General features: G+C 46.5%; 1 protein-coding gene across 5 annotated transcripts in view; it reads left to right on the top strand.

The window, feature by feature from the left end:
• Hipk2 (homeodomain interacting protein kinase 2) overlaps nucleotides 1-22,608 on the top strand; it is a 187,999-nt gene that overhangs the window by 115,171 nt on the left and 50,220 nt on the right. For all 5 annotated transcript variants that reach the window (XM_074062148.1, XM_074062131.1, XM_074062139.1 and 2 more), the window contains 4 exons: nucleotides 13,298-13,421; nucleotides 13,702-13,821; nucleotides 15,623-15,709; nucleotides 17,590-17,774. In XM_074062148.1, coding sequence (XP_073918249.1) covers nucleotides 13,298-13,421; nucleotides 13,702-13,821; nucleotides 15,623-15,709; nucleotides 17,590-17,774 — 516 coding nt within the window. The remainder of the gene's footprint in view (nucleotides 1-13,297; nucleotides 13,422-13,701; nucleotides 13,822-15,622; nucleotides 15,710-17,589; nucleotides 17,775-22,608) is intronic.

A 22,608-nucleotide genomic window follows, 5' to 3' on the forward strand; every position in this document is an offset into this window, starting at 1 on the left:
AAGGATGTAGGCTCTCTCTCCTGAAGGAGCTTCTGATCTCACCGGAATCCAGGACAGGCCTAAATACATGCATGTGAAGACCTACTTCCTAGCTCTTTGCGGGTGGGGGGCGGAGCGGGCACTCCAGATGCTATCACAAACTTATTTGGCAGGCTCTTCACACTATGATCACTGTCATTCATTCAGTGAATCACAATTCATTTAATTGCTTATGGGTTTGGTTTTTTTAATGAATTTTTAAAAATCTTCTGAGCTGCCTCCTCTCCTCCCATCCCCATCTATTGCCCCTTTCTTCATCTCCAACACATGGTTTCTCCTTTTTCACCTACTACTACTTGGCTTATATATTTTTTAAAGCTACAATCTCCCTATGTCAAGTTTCTATTAAAAATAGGGCTTCAGAAAGATACCAGTGGCTCACACCTGTAATCCTAGCTACTCAGGAGGCAGAGATCAGGAGGATGGTGCTTCTAAGCCAACCTGGGCAAATAGTTCACAAGACCCTATTTTGAAAAAAACCCCAAGTTGTAGAGCACCTACCTAGCAAGCATGAGGCCCTGAGTTCAAACCCTAGTATAGCAAAATAATAATAATGATAATAATTAAAAAATAGGCTTTCGTAGTAATCCCCATTATCTGAGAACTCAGAGAGCTAGCTTTCCCCTCCTTCTTTTCTTAAAAGTAAGCAGCAAGAAATCACCCTTTTCAGTTTTCCTCACATAGTCAGTCACTCACTTCAGCACAAAAGACTGTGTATTGAGCAGTTACCAGGATCTTGGGAGATACTCAGGGGTGTGAGCAATGGTGAGCGGTATCAGTTCACATCTCCCCCTCTCTGCATACAAGGCTCTGCTGGGGGCTGTAGGGTGCATAGAGCTCAGGAATGCACAGTCTGTGCCCGTAGATCTGCCCGTCTAGTTGAGAAGCTGACTGGATTTTTCTCATTAAAAAATGTGTGTGTGTGTGTGTGTGTGTGTGTGTGTGTGTGTGTCTATGTATCAGTGCAAGATGAATACAAGAGCTTAACTGGCAGTGATATAATTCATGTATGGGAAAGCTGGGTGTGGTGGTACACAGCTATAATCCCAGCACTTAGGAAGCTGGAAGTGGGAGGATGGCAAATTTAAGGCCAGCCTGTGTTGCATAGCAGGACCCCATCTCAGAATACCAGATAAACAAAACAAAGCAACTAGTGTAGGGGAACACAGAATTGAACTATGCCTCCGTCAAGGAGGCGTTCTGAAAGACATGAGGTTTTTAATTATTATTATTATTATTTTTTTTAGTACTGGAGTTTAAACTCAGGGCCTGCACCTTGAGCCACTCTGCCAGTCCTTTTTTTTTTTTTTTTAATGGATTTTTTTCGAGATAGGGTCTCATGAACTATTTGCCTGGGCTGGCTTCGAATCAAGACCCTTCTGATCTCTTCCTCCTAAGTAGCCAGGATTACAGGTGTGAACCACCAGAGCCCAGCAGGATGTGAGATTTGAGTGGAAAGTCTTGAAGGCCTCAGATAGAAGACCCAAAGGAAAAGTCCTTTCCAACATGGCAGACTGTGGTGGAGGTATAGAGGGTCCAGGACTCCATCCTGATCAATCTAGAGTCTTGAGGGTTCTGCCACATAGTCCCTCTTTCCTCTCTTGCTCCCCTCCAACAACCTCCTGAATTCCTCCCTCTCCACCTCTCATTCCCAGCTAATGTGTGGCAACTCCTGGTTCCATAGCCGGTTAGCTCACTTGGCTGCAGTAGTGTTTGGTGCTCGTGAGAACAAAATGGACAGTCCAAGCTCTCCTGCTGAATGTTGCTTCATTCCAAACACCCAAAGTTCCAGCTCTGGGATTACAAAGAGGCCCCATTGTTAGAAAGAACAAGATCAATCTTTGGGAGATAGGGTGGTGGTGCCCTCATCTGGGGAAACAACTCCTCCTCCCACAGGCAGAAATGCCTCTGGGTTCTGCTCAGTTTGCTGTGGGTTTCCTAGGTGAGGTTCAGTGGCTGTCTCCAGAGGGTTCCACCCCCTGTCCCCATTAGGAGCTGAAGATTCCTATGGCTTTCACTTCAGCACCCCCTAGTGGGAGATGCACAGAGCCAGCCAAGTTTTTCTTCCATGACCCAAACAAGAAACCAAATGGGTGGGGTTTGATCTCTTGCAGTTCCTTTAGGACACCTTGAGTGTTGGCTTTCCCTAAATAAGCTGCTCTTGACTAGAGACCTGGAGTCTATGTCCATTTTGTTTGGCAGAACTCACCTGATCCTAACTTCTGGCAGAGCAACCAACCAGCTGCTGTGGGAGCTCCTGCTAGGTCCTGCCCATGGGCAGATCCTAACTGGTCAGACGCGAGAAGAAAGGCCATGGTCAGGTCTGTCCGTGGATGTTTCCTACTGCAGAATTGGTGGGGGTGGGGGGCCCTTGGTGGGTACTCTTTTGCTGGGTCCCTAGAGAGCAAGGCCTGCCTCATCCTCCTGGCTTCTCTTACCCATGCATACCTGCTTGTGAGGAGACAGACCACATCCTGTACTTACTGGGTAAGGACATACTCCATCAGCTGACTCCAGACTTCAGTTAAACCTTGCTTTTCATTCTTATTCATTCTCTCCCAAAGCCCAGTCCAGGGAGGGAGGCCTCCCCTGATGTCTGATGGGAGCATCCCTGAGACTGCAGCAGAAATCCGCCCTCTACCAGCGTTGGGCATCTTTACTCAGTGGGTTTGTTTTCACAGCTCAGGTTTCTGGCTTCTGCTCTCTTAATTGGTTCAGCTCCAGTTGGTGACACCAAATGCATCTCCCTTTTAAAGGAGGAACAAGTTTCTACCGCCAGTGCACTGTCTCTTATCCCCGACCATCAGTCATAAATAATGGCTTGTGACTGAGCCCCAACAAGCCACATGACCAGATGGTGCTTGAAGGAAGTACCCCAAAGTCAAGCCTGTCTTCAGTACAGTCACCCATTTAAATCCTGAGGATTCAGGGGCCTCTCCAGCACAGGCACAGGGACGTGGAAAGGAAAGCAACGCCATAATTCAGCTTCGTGTTCATTTATACAGCAAACACTGAGAACTCACTGTGAACCAGTTAAAGCTAAATGTTAAAGCAGCGAGAACGTTGACATTTAAATCAGCAAAGTTGCACTTTCTTAGCATGCTTTTATCTGGGGTAGAATACCAGCCTCAAATAATAGGTCCCGCTGGAAAAGGCTGGCCCTTCCCTGGCCTGGTGTCTCATTTTCATTCTGTTGGTGGGTACCATGTCACCAGGAGGAGTAAAGATACGGCATGTGTAGTTGACCCACAGGAGGTACATCTCAGTGCAGAGGAAAGAGTGGCTCCAGAAAGCTGACAGGTGACAGTGTGATTTGGGCTGGCTCTTCCCAGTATCAGCAGACTTCCCCAGTGAAGCCCTAAATGTACAATTTCATCCCTCAGGTTCAGTCAACAGACATCAACAAAGCAGAAGGAAAACAGTCAACAGTAGGACTGTGAGGACATCATGAAAGGAAGCCCACAGTTCAGTCCACCCTCTCCCCCAGCTTTGTTCTCAGCGTCCACCTGCTTCTGTGCTCACCTGTTCAGGAGCTGCATCAGGGAGAGTACAGTCAAGGCTTGGCTCCTGGGTTCCAACTGCATGTCACCACCAGCATGTGGTGGGTTCAAAGCCCTTTTGAGGAGAAAAAATGGGTGACAGGGACAAGAAGGGCTTTTAACGTGCTGGCAATGTTGTTTCTTTACCAGACTGGTAAACACACAGGGCTTTGCTTTCTGATCAGTCATAGAGCTGTATGTTTTTGTGGTACATACATTTCTTTGTATGTGTGTTATTTTTCTCAATTAAAAACAAAATAAGATTTAAAAACTTTTTTAAAGAAGCTGGAATAGTATATGTGTAGAAAAAAATCACCGTGTGTAGATACACACAGATCCCCGGACTTTCGTTCCCCAGCTGATGGTAGAAGCTGTCTACTGACACTTTCTGAGCACATATTTTGGGAAAAGTGCCAGCATAGAACCTGGCCTGGTGACCCTGTGGTCCTGGGAGGGTGAGGGGTGAGGCTAGGAACAGACAGAGTAAGCCCAGCACATATCAGGAAGGGAGGGATTCTAGGAATTCCAGGGCAGTATGAGTGTCTTTGAAATGACCCATTGGCTCTTCCTAGAAATGTCCCAAGCTGGTTCTTCTTAGGAACATTTTTCATTGACATTTATGATCCTTAGTGGGTTTTTTGGGGTTGGTTTCTTGATTGTTTGGTTGGTTTTTGTCTCTCTCTTTCCCTTCCCTTCTTAGTTTTCAGGGTCTCACGCTTGCGAGGCAGGTGCTCTACCACTTGAGCCACTGCACCAGCCCCTTCTTAGTTTTCATATTTCACCAAACCAAGTCAGTATGATTCAGGTGGGTCTCAGTTTTACATACACTCACACAAAACAACAAATTGATTCTGGACATCTGAGAACTGGTTTCCAGTCTACATCAGTATCATCAGAAGATTCTTTCCAGGCCAAACAGTGATTTTCAGACCATGGACACAATGTTCCATTCCAATGTCTTGAGCATTTCTTTGGGTGATGGCCTCAGATGCTCAAATACAACAGTCACAATTAAAGGTCTTAAAATGATCCTCATTAGCACACAGATTTATGGGCATCATCAGCAGTGGCCCCTCAGCCGAACTTCTAGAACATCCCCGCAATGAGTTTGCTGTGTGAGTTGTATCTTGCTGCGACCCCCAGAAGGCATGAGTAGGGTAGGTATCCGTCCTGGCTCTCCTGGAGTCACATCTGTTCTTTGAAGTAGCTCTCCACCATGATGTCCCTTCAGCTCATTCTGTTGCAGCGTGTGGCCATGGATCTGCGTCCCCAGGATTTGGTCTGGTCATTTCAAAGATGGCTCCATGCATGGTAACACAATGTGAGGCTCCCGGTCAACTTTGCCCTGTGTTTTTTCCTTAGAACCCCACCCTGAGTCCATTTTTCCTTCTGCTCCTCCACCTAGCGCCCTGATCGAAGGCAAAATGGTTCTCATACCTCCTGTCTCTATGGAGGAATCTGTGTCTTCCAAAAGCAAATCCCAGGTTGACCTGGAATTAGCTGGGCCTCTCTAGCTTTTTAAATCTCTCCTTGGACCCCTGTGGGTAACTCTCTCTCTCTCTCTCTCTCTCTCTCTCTCTCTCTCTCTCTCTCTCTCTCTCTCTCTCTGTCTGAATTCCTCTTGCACAGGTGCTCTGCTTGTTTTCCTGGCAGACTTGCCTGTGGTCAGAGTACATTTTCTCTCTGAGCAAATGCTCCAAGGTGCTCTCCTGCCCTTACCCTTTGTGCTGTCTTCTGTGCAGATTTTTCATGCTTCTGGCTCCAGTTTCTCTAAAATTGCCTCATCCTCCCTACTCTCCAGATTTCTGTTGCTGTGTCTGGGGTCCTCTGTTGCTTTGATATAATCCCTCACCTCTACTCCAGGTCACCGGCTCAACAGTGGCTCAGAGCTCATGACAGCATTGCCAAGTCTCCTTATTTTTGCAGTGAAAACATAAGATTTAACAGCCCATCTGAAATACAATTTTACATTTTGATTGCTTCTGCCCTAGCCATACCGAGGTTACTTTCAATCTACATATATTTGTGGGAATGGGCTGTTTCACTGCAGTTCAATCCGAGTACACCTTATAATATCAGTGATTATAAAATACCATGGGCTAAGAGAGTGTCTTGCTTCCAAGGAATTCAAACTGCTTTGTAATTCTGCTGACCATAATTCATCTTCATAAGCTGCCGTAGAGACAAGAGAAAAGGCGAGATTATTAATCACATTTTATACATGTTGAAATAAAAACTCAGGGAAATTGAGTAACATTTTCTCAGAAACACTCAGCTGTCCTGTGCTCTCTGATTAGAGTCACAGATTGATTGCCCACATAGGAGTGCCTATGAACTCTGCCCCTGCTTTATCAGAGCTCTGCGATCATGAGTGAGGCCTTGCCTCCGAGCTGATACTCAGCCAGGGCGGCCTGGATGAGCAAGGCTTGTGTCTAAACTCCTGCATCCTAGACCTCTGTTGCCTCAGATACTGAGATAGATACAGGGCCAAGTCTACCCATCCCAAAGCATCACTTTGACTTCATGACCACCATCCTGTTAGGCTGGACTCCACACAGCTTGGTCAGGCACTGGCTTTTCAGTCCCAGTGCAGTGCATGTGGCCACCGTCACTGTGGGACCAAATAAGTGAAGGATGCAGGGGGCGAGGATAGGAAGTTCTGCTTCTAAAGCTAGGTACGTGGTTGTGGGTTAGAGTTGTCCTAATGTTTCAATGTATAAGAAGGAAAGGGGACTTTCAAAATGAGGAAAGGGGGTCTGTTGGTACAGTACTTGCCTAGTATGTGTGAAAAAAAAAAGGAAAATGAAAGTTCTTTTAGTTTGATTGCTGTCGCGTGGATTTAGCCAGATGGTAGATAAAAGCTTTAATATTTGTTGATGGCCTAATCTGTGCTAGGCCTATGATGTTCTGTTTCACTTATTCCTCCTGCCAGCATCAAGAAGGAAGTATACAGCCTGAGTGTGCTAGAATTGGACCTTCGGGCTCCCGTCTGTGGCCTCCGTGTCTCTCTTGGAGGTCATCCCGGGCAGGGTCACATGATCTGGGCTGATCTAGGAATAGCCTATCCGTTATGCGCACTGTCAAGAGAGCTAGCGGGCTAAATATCAAAGCTTCAATAATTGATGTGTTGAAAATGGCAGTTGCTTTTTCTCTTCCTATAGAAAAATAGAACTTTCAGTGTCTTGCAGTGAGAATGTGTTAGAAAGGAACAATTCCTGTCTTTCTTAGGTGCAAATTTTGTCTGACACTTCACATATGTTTTACATATTTTTGATGTCCCAAAATAGTAAATGAGGAGATTCTGCAAGATGATGGCACTGTGGCAGAGAAGGTGAGGAGCAGTGGATGGCAAATGCATCATCAACAGAACCTGGGAGGTTCTGATGGTCAGGGCTCAGGAGCCACAGTGTCCCCGCCCTGAAATCAAACTGAGAGCAGATATGGCCTCTGTGGAAGATGCTGGAATGTGACAATTGATACCTCAAACTGTGAAAACTGCAATAGAAAGGCCAAGCAGTCTGCCTCTTGTCACAGGTGTTGCCAGCCTCGGTGGGGTGGGGGGGTGAGGAGACTGGTGACTGCTGGAAACTGCAATTGGCACAGAATCATTCCTTCTAGAAATGTGTATAGAGCACCTTCCATGTCCCAGGCACTGTGTTAGACACTAGCGATATATTAGTGACATGGGGACAAGAATGTGCCCTTATAGTGCCTGGTGTGTGGAGGCCACCCCTGCCTTACCCCCTGTCAGGACTCAGTTCAGACATCTCCTGGGAAATCCCCCTACTTTGCCTCTCCTCCAACATGTACAGTGTACACAATTCACACGTTGCATCTTAGCTGTTGGTGCGTGGCTGCCCCTGACTATAGACAGTGACCTCCTGGGGTCCGGTTTATTTTTTTTTCTTCTGCACCTAGCACAGTGCCTGGCACATAGTAGACACCAAATGAATGGTGGTTGACTATTTGATTATTCAAATGTGAATGAGTGCAGCTGGAACTAAAACCTGGCTAAGGCTGACCATTGGTCAGAGTGAGCTTTGCCTGTATGAGCCAGGGGCGCTGAACAGACTTTAGACTTAGGAACTTCTAGGAACTCCAAGTGCAGGGAGACAGACATCTGCAGGATGACAACTGCGTGGTTCTACAGTCCCTCAAGGATAACTGGGGTCCAATAGAGAACGACCTTCCTTACCCAAGGGCTTGCAGTCAGGTTTTCATCAGCTGTTAATGGACCAGCCACTGTGTGCCCAACTCAGGATCAAAGATAAGAGAGGCACAGACCCTGCCCTTGCCTTGTGTCAATAGGTCACAAGTGACCATGGTTTAGGCTCTTGTTATAGAAACATAGAACTTTCAGTGTCTTGTGATGGGACATTGACAAGGATTGATCCTCCTCTTTCCCAGGTTCCAATTTTGTCTGACACCTCATGTATATGTAAAGTGTTTTGATGTCCCAGATAGTAATGAGGAGATTCTTTAAGATGGTTCCATGGGGCCAGTAGGTACTAGTAAATAGTTATTGGACCAATCTGGTGTAAGCACGCCATCCACATTTGCATTTTCATCACCCAGTGATTCAGCCAGATTCAAAGTTTGTCTCAAATCTTCTCCATCTCACCTGGAGTTTCCTATCTGGTCCTTCTTTCCTCCAGCCATCTCCCCAATAGCTGCTGTGTGCTTCCAGCCTTCAGAGACTTCCCGCCACTCTCACGATGACATTTAAATCCCTCTCCTGGTCTAGGGACCCTCTCCCAATCAGGACTCCGCCCATTTCCGTACTGTCATTCAAACCACTCTTCTAGCTCAACAGGGCCCTGGTCCCAGTGGTTTCCAGAACATTCTACAGGCCTTCCGGGCCTGGACACTTCAGGTGATGCTGATGCCTTGAGTGCTCACTCTGCAGCTGCCTCCTTCTCATCCTTCACCTCTCAGCTTAATTGTCACCACCACAGACAGGCCTCCCCTGACACCAGTTAGTCTCCATCTATGGTGCCACAAATGTCACTTTACAACACTTTTTCAATAACCTGCTCACTGCTTTCTCCCGCTACCAAGTCCACAAGGACAGAGCAATATCTGGCATTCAGTAGCCACTCAATCAATACACGTTGATCAAATAAACCTTGATTAAATATAAGAAAGTGAGAGAATATGTGATTCAGACTGGAAGTTCTAAGGCAGCACAGGCAAAGGAGCATGGAAGGGCCGAGTCATCATGGAGGAATCAGGGCTTGGGTACAGGAAGGAGCAAGGCTGGTGGCCTGGTGCAACATGTGTGCATACCCCCTCTCCTCACGCACCTCTGTGGGGCAGACAGTGGAAGAGCCAAAGCACACCTGTTTGTAGGTGGCTCACAAAAGAATTACAGTAAAAAAGAGTAGTGGGGTGTGTGTCTGTGTGTGTCTGTGTGTGTGTGTGTGTGTGTGTGTGTCTGTGTGTGTGTGTGTGTGTGTGTGTGTGTGTGTATGCGCACGCGCGCGCGTTGGAAGTGGCACCAAGGTCATAAAGGTCTAGGAAATGAGACCTCAGAGATTCAGTCCAAGCCTCTCATTTTGTGGCCACGGTTATTATGCCCTCTAGAGTCAATCTCTAACTCTGTCTTGACGCCATCACCCTGTTCAGTAGCACCTGCTATTGGTCAAATCAAGTCCTCTACAATCCAGGCCTCCACTACCGCTGCCTGATGCTCTCTTGGTTTTGGTTTCTGCCTTTTCCAAGCCACCTTGAATCCTTCTCCCATCCCTAAGTATGTGTTCTTTTTTCTGCACTTGAGGCATATTTCTGATATGGTTTTCTTTACTTCCTGCTTCCTCCCTCCTCCCATCGTTCACTCAAACACATGCGGCTCACTTCTCTGTGCTGTCGACACTGAATCTGGCTGAATGGATGGATGGGTGGAGATGAAAGGAGAGAACCATGGATCCAAGCTTGTTGTCTGTGGTCTCCTTTAGTGGAATGAGGATGACAGGGGAAGGGCAAGGAAGAGTTCCCTTTAAGCATATGAACCTCGGGGTGACTATGAGACCAGACTGCCTAGAGCTGAGCAGACAATTCCAAGAGTGGAAATATGGAAATATGAGTGGAATTTAAGCCATGGGAGTGGTAGGTTTACTGGGTCATTTTCCCAGGTCTGTTGTAACAAGGATCACAAAATGGGTGTCTTAAAGCAACAGATATTTATTGGCTAGAAGACCAAAGTCAAGGTGTCAAGAGATCCATGCTCCTTCTGAAGGTTCTAGGAGAGGATCCTTCCCGGCCTCTTCCAGCTGCTTCTGGCTACAGGCGTCCCTCAGCTATGGCAGCGAAATTCCAGTCTCAGCCTCTGTCTCCAGGTGGCTACATTGCTGCTGTGGCTGTCCAAATCCCCTTCTTATAAAGACATCAGTCATATTGCTAGGGCCCCCCAACTCTGGCCTCATCTTAACTAATGACATATGCCACAACCGCAATTCCCAAGTGGGGTCACTTTCTGACGCCCCAGGAGTAAGACTTCACTGTATCTTTTTGAGGGACACAATACAACTCATGACAGTTGCCTAGGGCAAGAATGGAAAGAGAGAGAGAAGAGCAGGGGGCTGGCACGTTGCCAGCATGTAGCTGTTGGGAGAGACAGGCCAGCAAAGGAAATAGGCCACAAACAGACAAGCAGAAAGGACAGATACCGGGGAGTGTGGGCCTGGAAAACCATGAATCAGTGTTGCAGAATGGGAGGGGTGGTCAAGCTGTGTAAAAGAAAGGTGGCTTGGGTCACCTGAGTTGAGAAGTTGACCAGTGGATGTGTCAACACAGAAGCCATGCTGGTCTTGCCAAGGCAGCACTTAAGCAGAGCAGCGTCTGAGTTCTGTCTCCCATTAGGGACAGGTGAGAGCTCGTGTGCAGGGAAGGGGGATGGAAGGAGGGGATTCCTAGTCAGAGGGACCAGACCCAGGGGAACAGATGGGGCAATACTTCAGGAGATGAAGGGATTAGGCCAAGGTTTGGGTTTGGGGTTTTGCTTATTTTGGGGGTTTTGGTGAGTTGATTTTGTTTGTTTTGTTCTTGCATTCTTTGTTTTCTAGAATGGGATTTGTTAGGGTACATTGTGTGCTTGTGTTGGGTATTATTTTTATATCTGTGTGTTTACATTCTGCATGTTTTGTATCCCACTTTGGTTGTCTCACACTTTAGTGTTGCTGTCCCTGCCCGGAAGATCCTTGGTGGACAGGATGCGTTCTTGTTTCTTTTGTCTCAAAACCATCTAGCCTAGTGCTTAAGCTTTTGTTCCTTACGGCCAGAGAAAGAAAAATATCCTGCATACGTACATATGGTACCATGAATGGAGGTCATCTCCTTTTCTTGGTGGACTAAGAGCAATTTTCACAGACCCTCTCCATGTAATGTAGGTTGTCAAAACCTATGTCTGCTGTTTCTTGTTAGAGAACATCACCAGAGTACCTGTGTGACAGTTTCAGTTGTTGGATTTGGTATCTGCTGGGCACAGCACCAAGGACCAGAAGCTGGAATGAGAGGTGTCCACGGGTTGGAAACAGACTGCACGGAGACCACAAGCCAGTTGACCAACTTAACAGGAAGGGCAGGCCCGTGGTTAGGTACAGGGAAGACCCCAGGGGACCAGAGCAGCCTCTTCCTAAGACAGCGCCCCAAGACTGGAACAGCACCAGGGCCAGCTCCTCCCATGAAGAGGCCTAGTTCGTGTGTGCACAGAGGCAGGGAGGCAGAAAGAAAAGCAGATTCTGACCCTACATTTTCTCTGTCATGTTCTTTTCAGATATTTCTTTCTTGTCTAAGTAAGGTGGGGTTTTTAAAATAAACTAAACCCATCTCTAGAGGCCCTGAGGAGGCAATCTGGTGATAATCTCATCAGTTACATGCTATAAATGAACCTGCAAGCCCTATTGTGGGGGTCACATGCAACAAGAGGATACAGTAGGGGGATATCACGGACCAACCACAGGCATCCTTGGCTCTTGGAAGCTAGGGGTGAGAGGAGCCTCCGTGGCACACATGCAGTCTGCAACTGGACTTAGGAAACTAAGGCTCTGGAGGGGGAGGGGCCAGAGACAAAGTGACAGGGACAATGGAAGACCCATGAAATAGCACCAAGGCAACCAGCACCATGCCCCCAGCAGTGATAGCTTTCCATCACCGTGATAAAATGCCTGAGATAATGGACTTATAAAAGAAAAGGTTTACTTTGGCTCACGGTTTTGAAGGTTCCAGACCATGATCTGCTGTTTGGGGTCTGTGATGAGGAAACCCATCATGACAGGAGCACATGGCAGAGTAAAACATCATGAGTCAGGGAGGAAAACAAGGGCTCCCGTGAACCACTCACTAGGCTTCACTTCCTAAAGGTTCCACCACCTCCCTCCCAATAGCACCACCCTGGGGACCACCAAGCCTTGGACAGTCTACATCAGAACCATAGTGTCCCCCTCACAGCCCAGACCGATCCCAGTGGCACTGCAGAAGTACCCAGACATCTGAAAAGTCAAAACTTTATAACTTCATAACATTGGAGTTTTATTTCTTTTTAATACTATTTTATATTGAAAAGAGATGAGTGATGAGAGCAAATGTAAAGAAGAGAGGCTGCCTTTTGAGCAGAGAAAATTCAGCTAGAAGAGGGAAGAGGAAGGTCGGGCAGAGGCTGATGGGAGGCAGTTCCCACAGTGCCCTTCCTTCTCTTCCTGCCACCAGGTGACCTGGGCAGAGGAAAGCCTCCTGGCCCTTGACTCCTACTCCTGCTGCTGAGATGACAGCAGAGCAGAAGTCGGAAAGCATAAATTGGGCAATGAATTTGTTACCAGCACAGTGCCTTGAGCCAGGATGTAAATGACATCAAGAAATATCAGCTATGTTCATATCGCAAACTTTGAGCCTGGTTTTCTCCAAAAACATATCCCTACCTACCTGGTCATGACTGATGCTTAGAAAAGAACATGGACTCTTGTGGCTTCTGATTTTAATTACCAGTGACACACACGGTTTTCTCTTTAAGTAAGATCTCCAGCATGTGGCATTGTCATGTGCAGGAACATTAGCTCTTACTGTCAGGAAAGGGCTGTTTGTCCAGTTGATAATGGAAGTGCGCTTGTCTCTCAGATGAAGTGTTCATGAGCAGGGTTCTACAGTTGTAACATTAGAGAACTTTTATAGAGATTAACTTTCAGAAACAAATGAAAAACAGTATCACTTTTCCTTTGGGAAAGGGTAGGTAGTGCGAATGCCTAAGGATCATTGGCACCAGTGGATATTGGACTTAGTTCCATCATTTTAATTGGAGATCGCTTATTTTATGTATTTCTGAAAGTGGAATATCTGTGTTTCAGAATCCCCTTGTAAAAACCAGGCATTCTCCAAAGAATTCCAAATCTTCAGTTACAACTCTAACTCCCTACTCCCACTAACGGGATTGCAGTCATCTGGCTGGAGTTTAATGGTAATGAATTGAATAGATGTGCTTCCCTTTGGGTCTCTTCTAACCACCACCAATCTCCCCTTCATCTCAGCCAGCCAGCTAACCATATTCTCCTCTAACTAGTGGACCAAGCCCAAGAAGGGAGGGGTCATTGCAACACAGCTCCTCTCCCATGGACTCTGGGGCCTTCACAGGCAGTCAGTAATGGAACCCAGGCTGGGAAGAGAGAATTAATACAGAAGGTGTTCCCTGTGTTTCCACATTGCTAATGGTTCCTTCCATTCTCCCTCTGCAGGGCCCCTGAGATCATCCTTGGTTTACCATTTTGTGAGGCGATCGATATGTGGTCCCTGGGCTGTGTCATCGCTGAGTTGTTCCTGGGTTGGCCGTTGTATCCAGGAGCTTCAGAGTATGATCAGGTGGGTCCAGATGATACAGAAACTCACAGAAAGATCTCATTCTCCATCTGGAAAACATTTTGTGCATAACCCTACCTGTGAAAGCCATTATGGGCTGTCTTCTCGTTTCCTGCACCATGCTTCCCTAACCTTGCTGTTTTTGTCTTTATATTCTTCCTGATTTCTTCTCACTCCTTCCTGTCCCTATAAAGCCATAGTTTCCATTTTTCTCAAAGCCACTGGAATAGCATGTGTATAGTGACAAGAAAAACCCTGACCTCCTTCTCATCTCTTCTTGCAGATTCGGTATATCTCACAAACACAGGGTTTGCCAGCTGAATATTTATTAAGTGCAGGGACAAAGACAACCAGGTTTTTCAACCGTGACACAGATTCTCCTTATCCTTTGTGGAGGCTGAAGGTAAGAAGAATTTCCTCTCCCTCCTCACCAGTGACCACTACTTGCAGGAAGGAAGAGAACAATCCATCTGGGGGTAGGGGGAGCTTTTGAGATCAGCAGGATGGTCCCCTGGGACTCATTTTAATTCAGTCAGCAAAACGGGGCTGTGGGATACCATTGTTGATCCATGGGGTGACTGAATTTCCCTTGGCCCTCTGCTATCTGAGGAGCTCAAGTCCCAGTTTAAGACTGCTAAAGTCCCAGGATTTAATCTGATGTGCTCTGATGAGTGACTCATGTTAGAGAAAGACACACCTGGCATGTGAGAAGCTCACAGTCCAGAGAGAGACTAGACTGCAAGCTCGGGCTCATCGTGCAGAGTGACTTCCTCCCGGGGGGGAAAAGACTGGGAGTCAAGAGGGGACGTTAATACCACCTGTGGCCAAGAGCCAGATGGGAACATTTGTGCTGGGCCCTGGAGGATGAAGAGGATTTCACCAGTACAGAAGTGAGGGGCAGCATTCCCAGGCAAGGAAGCAGCCTGCGTGATGGAGTATCCCACGCCCAGGGAGCCTGACCTATCCCAGGCTGGCACGGTGCACTGCTTCACACTATAAGCTCCTGGGTGGTTTAACCTACAGAAACATATTTTGCTTTCTCTTTGATCTGTGCCTAGCAATTAAAACTGGTGTGTTTGCCTGGGAAAGAGAAACACATAAAAGTCTTAAGTATGATTTAGTTCCCTTTATTTGCAGAATGGAAGGTTAGTTGTGGGGGGGAGATGAGTTGACAGAAACCCAGCCAGATTCTAAAGATACCATGTGGCCAATACCTGCAAAATATTGGGAAAAAAGATTTGGGAGCTAGGTAGGCTTTCTGAGGCTGCTGATGGGAGACCTGCCATTTAGCAACTGAGGGTGCGTGTCAAAGTCAAGTCCAGGAAGAAGTCCTCAGGTGGAGGAGGGGAAGGCCAGATCCGCCTTGTTCCACATGTCCAGCTGTTCCCAGATTTAAGCTACTTTGGGTATGCTGTCCTTGAATGGGATTTTGAGGATTAGTTACCTGTGACTCATTGATGAGTCCAAAGCTCCCTGACAATCAGAAACAGCAGTTTCCCAGGCAATTAGGGCATTTGGTGTCCGTGTCCTGACCCCAGGTAAAGGGGCAGCATAAAACACAGACTCCAGAGGCATCCACCACCTGTCACCCAGGGGACCCTGCCAGGTTCCCTAAGCTTTGTATGCCTGTGTTCCCAACTGGAAATAGGACATCGCAGCCATCCTACTTAGCGTGGTCATGAAGAGTGTCTAATGAGTTAATGTGCTCTGGAACAGCCTCTGGTGCAAAGTAGTAAGAACTGTGGTATAAGGGCTTGTTGAATAAAATTTAAAACATGTCAAAAAGGGCTCCTGCTTTTTCACAATGGAATCTTACCTTCAATTTAGGGAAGGCAGAGGGTGATCGGATATGTAGCACATCTGTGTTTACCTTAGAATCCTTGGTAATGGATTCAGGGTAGACCATGGGAAGGGAGGGAGAGAAGGGGAGAGGGAGGGAGGGAGGGAGGGAGGGAGGGAGGGAGGAAGGAAGGAAGGAAGGAAGGAAGGAAGGAAGGAAGGAAGGAAGGAAGGAAGGGAGTTAGTGTGGATGAATAGAGAAAGGCATTTGTGGAATTTGGGTGCATGTCACTTTAAGAAGAATCAAAGTCTCCTTCTATACATGGTTGGAAAGAGATCCTCAGAAGAAGCAGGAGTTCAAGGGATTGAGACTCAGGGACTAGGAGATAAAGTACCTTGCCAATTGGTTTCACTTCTCTTGATAGACACCAGATGACCATGAAGCAGAGACGGGGATTAAGTCAAAAGAAGCAAGAAAGTACATTTTCAACTGTTTAGATGATATGGCCCAGGTAAGCTCCATGGGTGAGTATGCAGTGTAAGCCCTTTAAAAAACCAAGTGTGGCCCGACTTTGGCAAGAGTGGAATAGGGCTGGTGGAGTGGCTCAAGTGGTAGAGCACCTGCCTAGAAAGTACAAGGTCCTGAGTTCAAACCCCAGTACCACCACCACCACCAAAAAAAAAAGAGTTGAATAGACTAATGGGTAGAGACCCCCCATTACCCAACTGCAGTCATTGACTTTGATCTTGAACAGTTGTATATGCCAGCCTTAGTAAAAATACCATTTGGTTTGTTTTAAAACATTCTTACACCAGCTCCTTAAAAATAGGTTCCACTTATTGGTTCCTGTTTGTCATATAGTAACTGGCCAATCTTACAGATGTTTTCCTAAGACAAATTACTGCCCATTTGCATATGTGAGTTTAATGTCTCTGGTTAGCCAGTTTTCTATGGCTGCTATTACAAGGATGGTGAACTAGATGACTTCTGTCAACAAACATTTATTCTCTCATAGTTCTGAAGACTAAAAGTGTGTATGGAAGGTGTCTGTAGGGCCATAGTCCCTCTGAAGGCCCAAGGGACAGCCGTCCATGTCTCTCTGCAGCCTCTCATGGCTCCTGGCAGTCCCCAGCACTCCTCGCACTGTAGCCCTATCACTGGAATCCCTGCCCCCCCACCCCATGACCGTACTGTCATCTCTGTGTCTCAGTGTCCAGATCTCTTCTCTTATAAAAGCACTAGTCATTGAATCTAGGCTCACTCTTATCTACTGTGAGCCCATCTTAATGTGATTATATCCTTAAAGACCCCATTTTCCAATAAGGTCAGTTCATAGTTACCAGGGATTAGGACTTGAACATATCTTTTAAGAGAACACAACTCAACCCACTATGTTCAGTCACTGCCAGCTCACTAGAAGGGACCACAGACTCTCATCTTGGTGCGCCAGAGAAAATTCTAGAACTTCAGCTATTTTCAGTGAAGACAAACCTAAAATCAGAGCAACCAAAAGTGAGTTTTTCTTTAAAACAATGAGAAATAAAGCTATGGCCCAATAAACACTCAGCACATCTCTTACCCCAGATGAGTGTAATGAAAAATTCTGATTCTGAGTGAAGTACACTTGTCAGCTGATTAGTAGCTTAGATTGTCTGAGAAAACTGAAATTGCTTTCCAGAGCCCATCTTGAGAAAAACAGAAAGCACCACAAAACAAGCCTTTTAAAGGACATCCTAGTATAGACTTGCTCTTGGAAGAAAAACCTGCCTGTCTTGGCCAGAGGTGACTGCAGTGAACATGGAATTAAAATAATTCATGGTCCCAATTCAGGAAGGACCTGCGTGCCTTCCATTTCCACCTCAGAGTTAAAGAAACCTTTTTGCACCTTTTTTCTACTGCTTCATTTTGATTCTTCTGTTCTTAATTGTGGTAAAACCACATATAGCATAAAATTTATCATCTTAGCCTTTCTTCAATGTACAGTTCAGTAGCATTAAATACACCCACATTGTTATGCAACCGGTCTCCAGAACTCTTTTCATCCCGTGGTTATTTTTAATGAGGTGTGATGAGAGCCGCACTTCGACTTAACTGATTAAAGCAGGAACAATTTACATGCTATCACTGAGATGTGTTTGCAGGTGCCAACCTGACTCACTGCAGTGGCCGTCTCCTCCTCCCCACCCCTTCCCAGGGCCTGGCCTCTTCTGCCAGTCCTGCAAAGGGAAAAGCCACAACCTGCAGACCACAGCAGCATTTGGGTGGTGCCTTCAACCAGGCAGAGCACAGTCTCCTGGGAATTGGGAGAGATCAGGAGGAAGTTACAGGGTTAAGAATTAGAGGAATCAGGCACACTAGAGCCCTGGGTCACCTGTCCCTGTCTGCTTCTAGGTGAACATGACGACAGATTTGGAAGGAAGCGACATGTTGGTGGAGAAGGCAGACCGACGGGAGTTCATTGACCTGTTGAAGAAGATGCTAACCATAGATGCTGATAAGAGGATCACTCCGATTGAAACCCTGAATCACCCCTTTGTCACCATGACACACTTACTTGATTTTCCTCACAGTACACAGTAGGTGTCTTGCTCGGTCCTTCAGCCCAGGGGACAGCAGATATTTCAGGCTTTGCTTCCTGTTGCAGCTACCCAACTCTGGCATTATAACTCCACAGGCATAGATGGCAGATATAAATGAACACAGGCTGCATTCCAAATGCACATTTATAAAAACACGTGGGGACTGGATTGGAAGCCAAGGCTATAGTTTGCTGTGTACCAAAAAGGGGGCAACAGTGAAACACAGTACACCATGGGCTGGGGGAACCAGACTCCAACATCTGTGCACCAAAACGACAGTACCCTAGAGCAAAACTAGTTTCAGCACCAAAGCTGAGTCCCAGACCACCTTGGAGTGGACCTGCTGTAGTTTATATTTGATTTGTTCATTGTCTCAGTGTGCTGAATATTGTGCCAGGAACTGGGGAGTGAAGCCCATGGGGTCCCTGACCACCAAGCTCACAGTCTCCAGGACAGAGGAAGGTGTAAGACACGTGGTGGCCAAATGATCAGGCTGTCATCAGGAAAGGGATGGGGTGTAATGAGCCCATGTAACAGGGAGCTCACTTGGCAGGCCAGGAATGCCTAGAAAGTGACCTCTAGGGGTGAGGAAGAGGATGGGGTCAGCAGGCAGGGCATCCCCCATGCAGACATCCACGGGGGCAGGACCAAGCATCAGACTCAGGGACAGTGGGTGACATGCTGAGGCCTCAGGAGTAAACCAGGGCAAGCCCTCCCTGGTGAGTATTTTGGTCTTTATCCACAAAGCAATGAGGACTCATTAGAAGACTTTTAAGCAGAGAATGGCTGGTTAGATGTGTGTTGGACACAAATCTATCAGCCTGCGGCACAAGTGGTCTAGAAAAACTGTCCGTTGGATCTCACCACTCAGAGGTCGTTAGTAACTTAGCAACAGCTATATCGGTGCAGTGACAGAAGCAGGAACCCGTTTAGCAGGTTGAAAATCAAGTGAGAGGCAAAGAAGTAGATAGCAACCTTTCCAGAAGTGAGGCTGTGAAAAGAAAAGGAAGAAATAGGTGACCAGAGAGGGCCAAGGGAAGTTTTTTTTGTTTTTGTTTTTTTTTTTTTTTGAAGTTGGAGAAAACTTGAGCAATTTTAAGTGCTGATGGGAGAATCTGGTAGAAGGTGGGAGAGTGAAAGAAAAAGATGCCCTGGGTCTGTTTCCTGAGATTGTGGGAGGGGCTGGATTAGAACCCAGATGGAGAGACCAGCCCATATCCCTAAAGGATGGTGGACAGGGGTGTGTGAGTGCTGCAGGTATGCTGGGTGAGCAGAGGAAAGTTGCAGAAGTTTCTGTCAGACAGCTCTGTCTCAATGAGACAATGAGGTTACCTGTTGAGAACAAGGTAGCTAATGAATTAAGAATGGTAGAAAGTCAAGGCCGGATGCAGTTGCTCCCACCTGTAATCCCAGATACTCAGGAGGTGGAGATCAGGAGGATCTTGGTTTGAGGTCAGCCCATGCAAAAACGTTCACAAGACCTCATCTCAACCATAAAAATCTGGGTGTGATGGCACAAGCCTGTCATCCCAGCTATGTGGGAAGTATAAATAGGAGGACCTCAGTCTAGGCTGGCCTGGATAAGCAAATGTGAGATCCTATTTGAAAAATACCTAAGGTAAAAGGGTCTGGAGGCATGGCTAAAGTGGTAGAGTGCCTGCCTAGGAAGCCTAATGAAACCCCAGTACCACAAACAAAAATAAAATTAAAAAGATAGAAAGTCTAGGAAGCTAGACAGTGACAGAGCAAACTGACCAGGGATGTTGAGTGTTGAGGTTGGACAAGATGGGGTGGTGGTGTAACTGACTTTCCCACGGGAAGGCACTGAGAAAACAGATAATCGGATTTGTCCAGAAGCTGTTAAGAGAAGAAGACAAACTGCTGAGGAAGAGGATGACGCTGACAAGAGAGTGATTGTAACCCAAAATGTCAGCCATTGGCAGCTAAGTGGACAGGAAAGGAAGTAAAGGTGGGAGGGGTCCAAATGAGCCACCTGTGTGGACATCTCCAAGAATGGTTACCACAATAGTAGTTGAGTGCGGTAGAGGATGTGGCTGGGAAACAGGAGGCTTGAGTTTTGGTTTGGGGAGAGTTTCAGGTCTGACAGTTCAGGGGATGGGTGGTAGGACTGAGGACAAGGTCACTGAAACAAGAAATAACTGAGAATCCATGGTATTTGACAAGCCATCAGTGCCGTTTCTGAAGTCTTCCTGGGTGGAAGAGGAAAACTGAGTCAGTGACAAAGGCCTCCATGAATGAGAGGGAGAGAAGGGTCATTGGTGCATGGGAAGTGGAGAATGCAGTTCAGCCCCGAGGTACTCTGGACATGAAGTCTGCAGGGAGGCTAGAGTGCACTCGAGACAGGTCCTCTTAGATCCTGGGGGAAAGGAATGTGAGGACAAGAGTCTACAGATGAGAGGGGTTACCGACCAGGGCCAGCGTCAGATTGGACTGAGTCTGTCTGAACCTGGCCTCTCCCAGCCTAAGAGGAGCAATTGGGCAGATGCTTCCTGAACTTCAGTTCTGTTCCTTAGCAGAACTGAAGCAAATCAAATTACACTACAACAAGTAGACAGTGCCTCTGTAATTCAGAACCACTGAGCTCCAGCACAAAGAAAGAATCTAGACACCGCCCTTTCAAACTCATGTTTCAGGATCCAAGCAGTTTCTGAGTGTGGCAGCAGTAAGTCAAGGAGGTGTCAGTCTGTCCCACAAGAAGACAGACGAACTCAGTGGTCTACTGGATAGAGCTCCCATCAGGCCAGTTTTTGTACATTCAGGGACAGAGGGAGGATAGAGAAGTGGCAGTGGCTGGGAGACAAGAGGGGAGGTGCTCTTTAGGCAGCTCTTGTTGGCCATCTGTGCTGAGTTACCACCATAAAGCTGGTGGCTCAGATGAGTGGGGTCATGCCCTTGTTTGGACTCTGTAAGGAAGCATCAATAGAAGACTTCACTTAGGAGCACTGACCATTTAGAGCTCAGGAAGTAGGCAGCCTAAGAAGGAAAGTGGGTGTTTGAGTACACCTAGGATTACCTGAGAAGAGGCCAAATCCCCAAGGGTCCCCAGAACTAGTTGGAGAGGTCATGGAGAACTCTGGGATGAGAATAAACCTCCAGGCTACTCTTCTTTGGATCCTACCCTTGGGGCTGGGCCACAGCTGCCCGACATCTGGTGGCTGGGTACAGGAGGCCCCACTTGTTTCTCTATTCCAGGATAGTAGTACAGGAATTCTCTAAAAAAACAGTGTTCTTATAAACTAACCCAAAGCAAAAATGCTTGCCTCAGTCTAATGATCAAAACTCAAGCCATTTTAGTTAGACATTTCTGAAGGAGTCTGAAAACTTCACATTGAACTGTCACAAAACACTCGATGCTTTAAACACATTCCTAAAAGAATGCAAACTATTGTTTTATGCCTCAGCTCCCTGGGAAAGCACTTGTCAGTATACTTGATCCTGAGCAGAAGCTCCAAACACATTGGTAGTCACCACGGAATGTTTTCCACCCAAGGCCATCAGCCAGTAAAGGATAATTTAGTGTGCATTGTGGCCAGTGCTAGTATTCATTAACTTAGAAAGAAGTAGGATTCTCTAATTCATGTCTAAGTTAGGTTTTTGAAACTTGGAAAGAGTATTTTTGGATAGCCCACAAACACCTGCTTAGCCAAAAATATAGTATACCTGTAGTATGAAGAAATAGCAGACATTTCTAATCCCAAAATAGTAGATAAATTATTTGTATTCAGTTATTGCATTCTAATTAAAACAGACATTTTAAATGGAAGACTAGATGGGATTTTATCTTGAATGTTAGCATTTGAGGAAAAGTGAGGTTAATGAACGGAAGACTCAGAAGTGAATGAGGGATGGATTCAGAAGGATACATGAAAGGGTCTCGGGAGGTGGAATGACCAAGGCCACTTTAGGCTCTCCTGTCCTCCATGCCGGTGTCTGCCACTTTCATACTTTTGTTAATTAGGGCTTTGTTGATTCACCGATGCAATGGAGGGAGAAAAGAGGGAGAGAACTCTGCATGAAAGAGAAGAAAACAGGATGAGAGAAGTTAAAGAGGAGGGGAGTGGGTGTGAAGATTGCTAGTAAACACCTATCCACTACAAGTTAAGTTACCTGTCCTCCTGAAATTTCAGCCTTCCTCATAAAATACAAGCAATAATTCAATCTCCCTCTTGAGAATATCACAGGAGCAAGTAAGAAATTGCAAACACCTTCCACTGCTCTCAATAACTGTTAGCACTACTACTTATTAATTAACTGTTAGCACTATTTATTATTAATTAACTGTTAGCACTATTGTTTTCATACATGCCCAATTCTAGTGAGGAGGAAGAGTAGCCACAAGGTCATGACCTTGGGCTGGGGAGCTCCTTGGCCAGGTGCTGACCACCCAGAGTAGCTAGAAAGGGGAAGCACAAGTTAGCTTTGGGGATGGTGGAGGCAGGTGTAGCTGCTATGAAATGCTCCCAGTCAGACTTTACACTGTTGTTTATGGGCCAGAACCACACTGAGAGTTAAAAGTGAGTGGTGAGGGTGTAGGTGGGTCAGCGATGGAAGAGAAATGCAGTGGGAGAATTTCTGTGATACATAGAACCTTTGCCTACCCAGGATGGGGAAAGGGGCCAGGGAGATGATGGTAACACTGGCAGTTGCAAATGCAGACTTTACCTGACAAAGCCAGATGTTTAAGCTAAAGTTACATTTCACTGCTTGTCTTGTTTACTGGATTAACCATTCTCTTCTTTTCTCTCCATTCCTCCCTTTATCCCACCTCACCTTCTTCTTCTTCCCTTTATCCCACCTCACCATCTTCTTC

Source organism: Castor canadensis, chromosome 2, assembly GCF_047511655.1.
Source record: "Castor canadensis chromosome 2, mCasCan1.hap1v2, whole genome shotgun sequence".
In the NCBI taxonomy this organism is placed as follows: domain Eukaryota; kingdom Metazoa; phylum Chordata; class Mammalia; order Rodentia; family Castoridae; genus Castor; species Castor canadensis.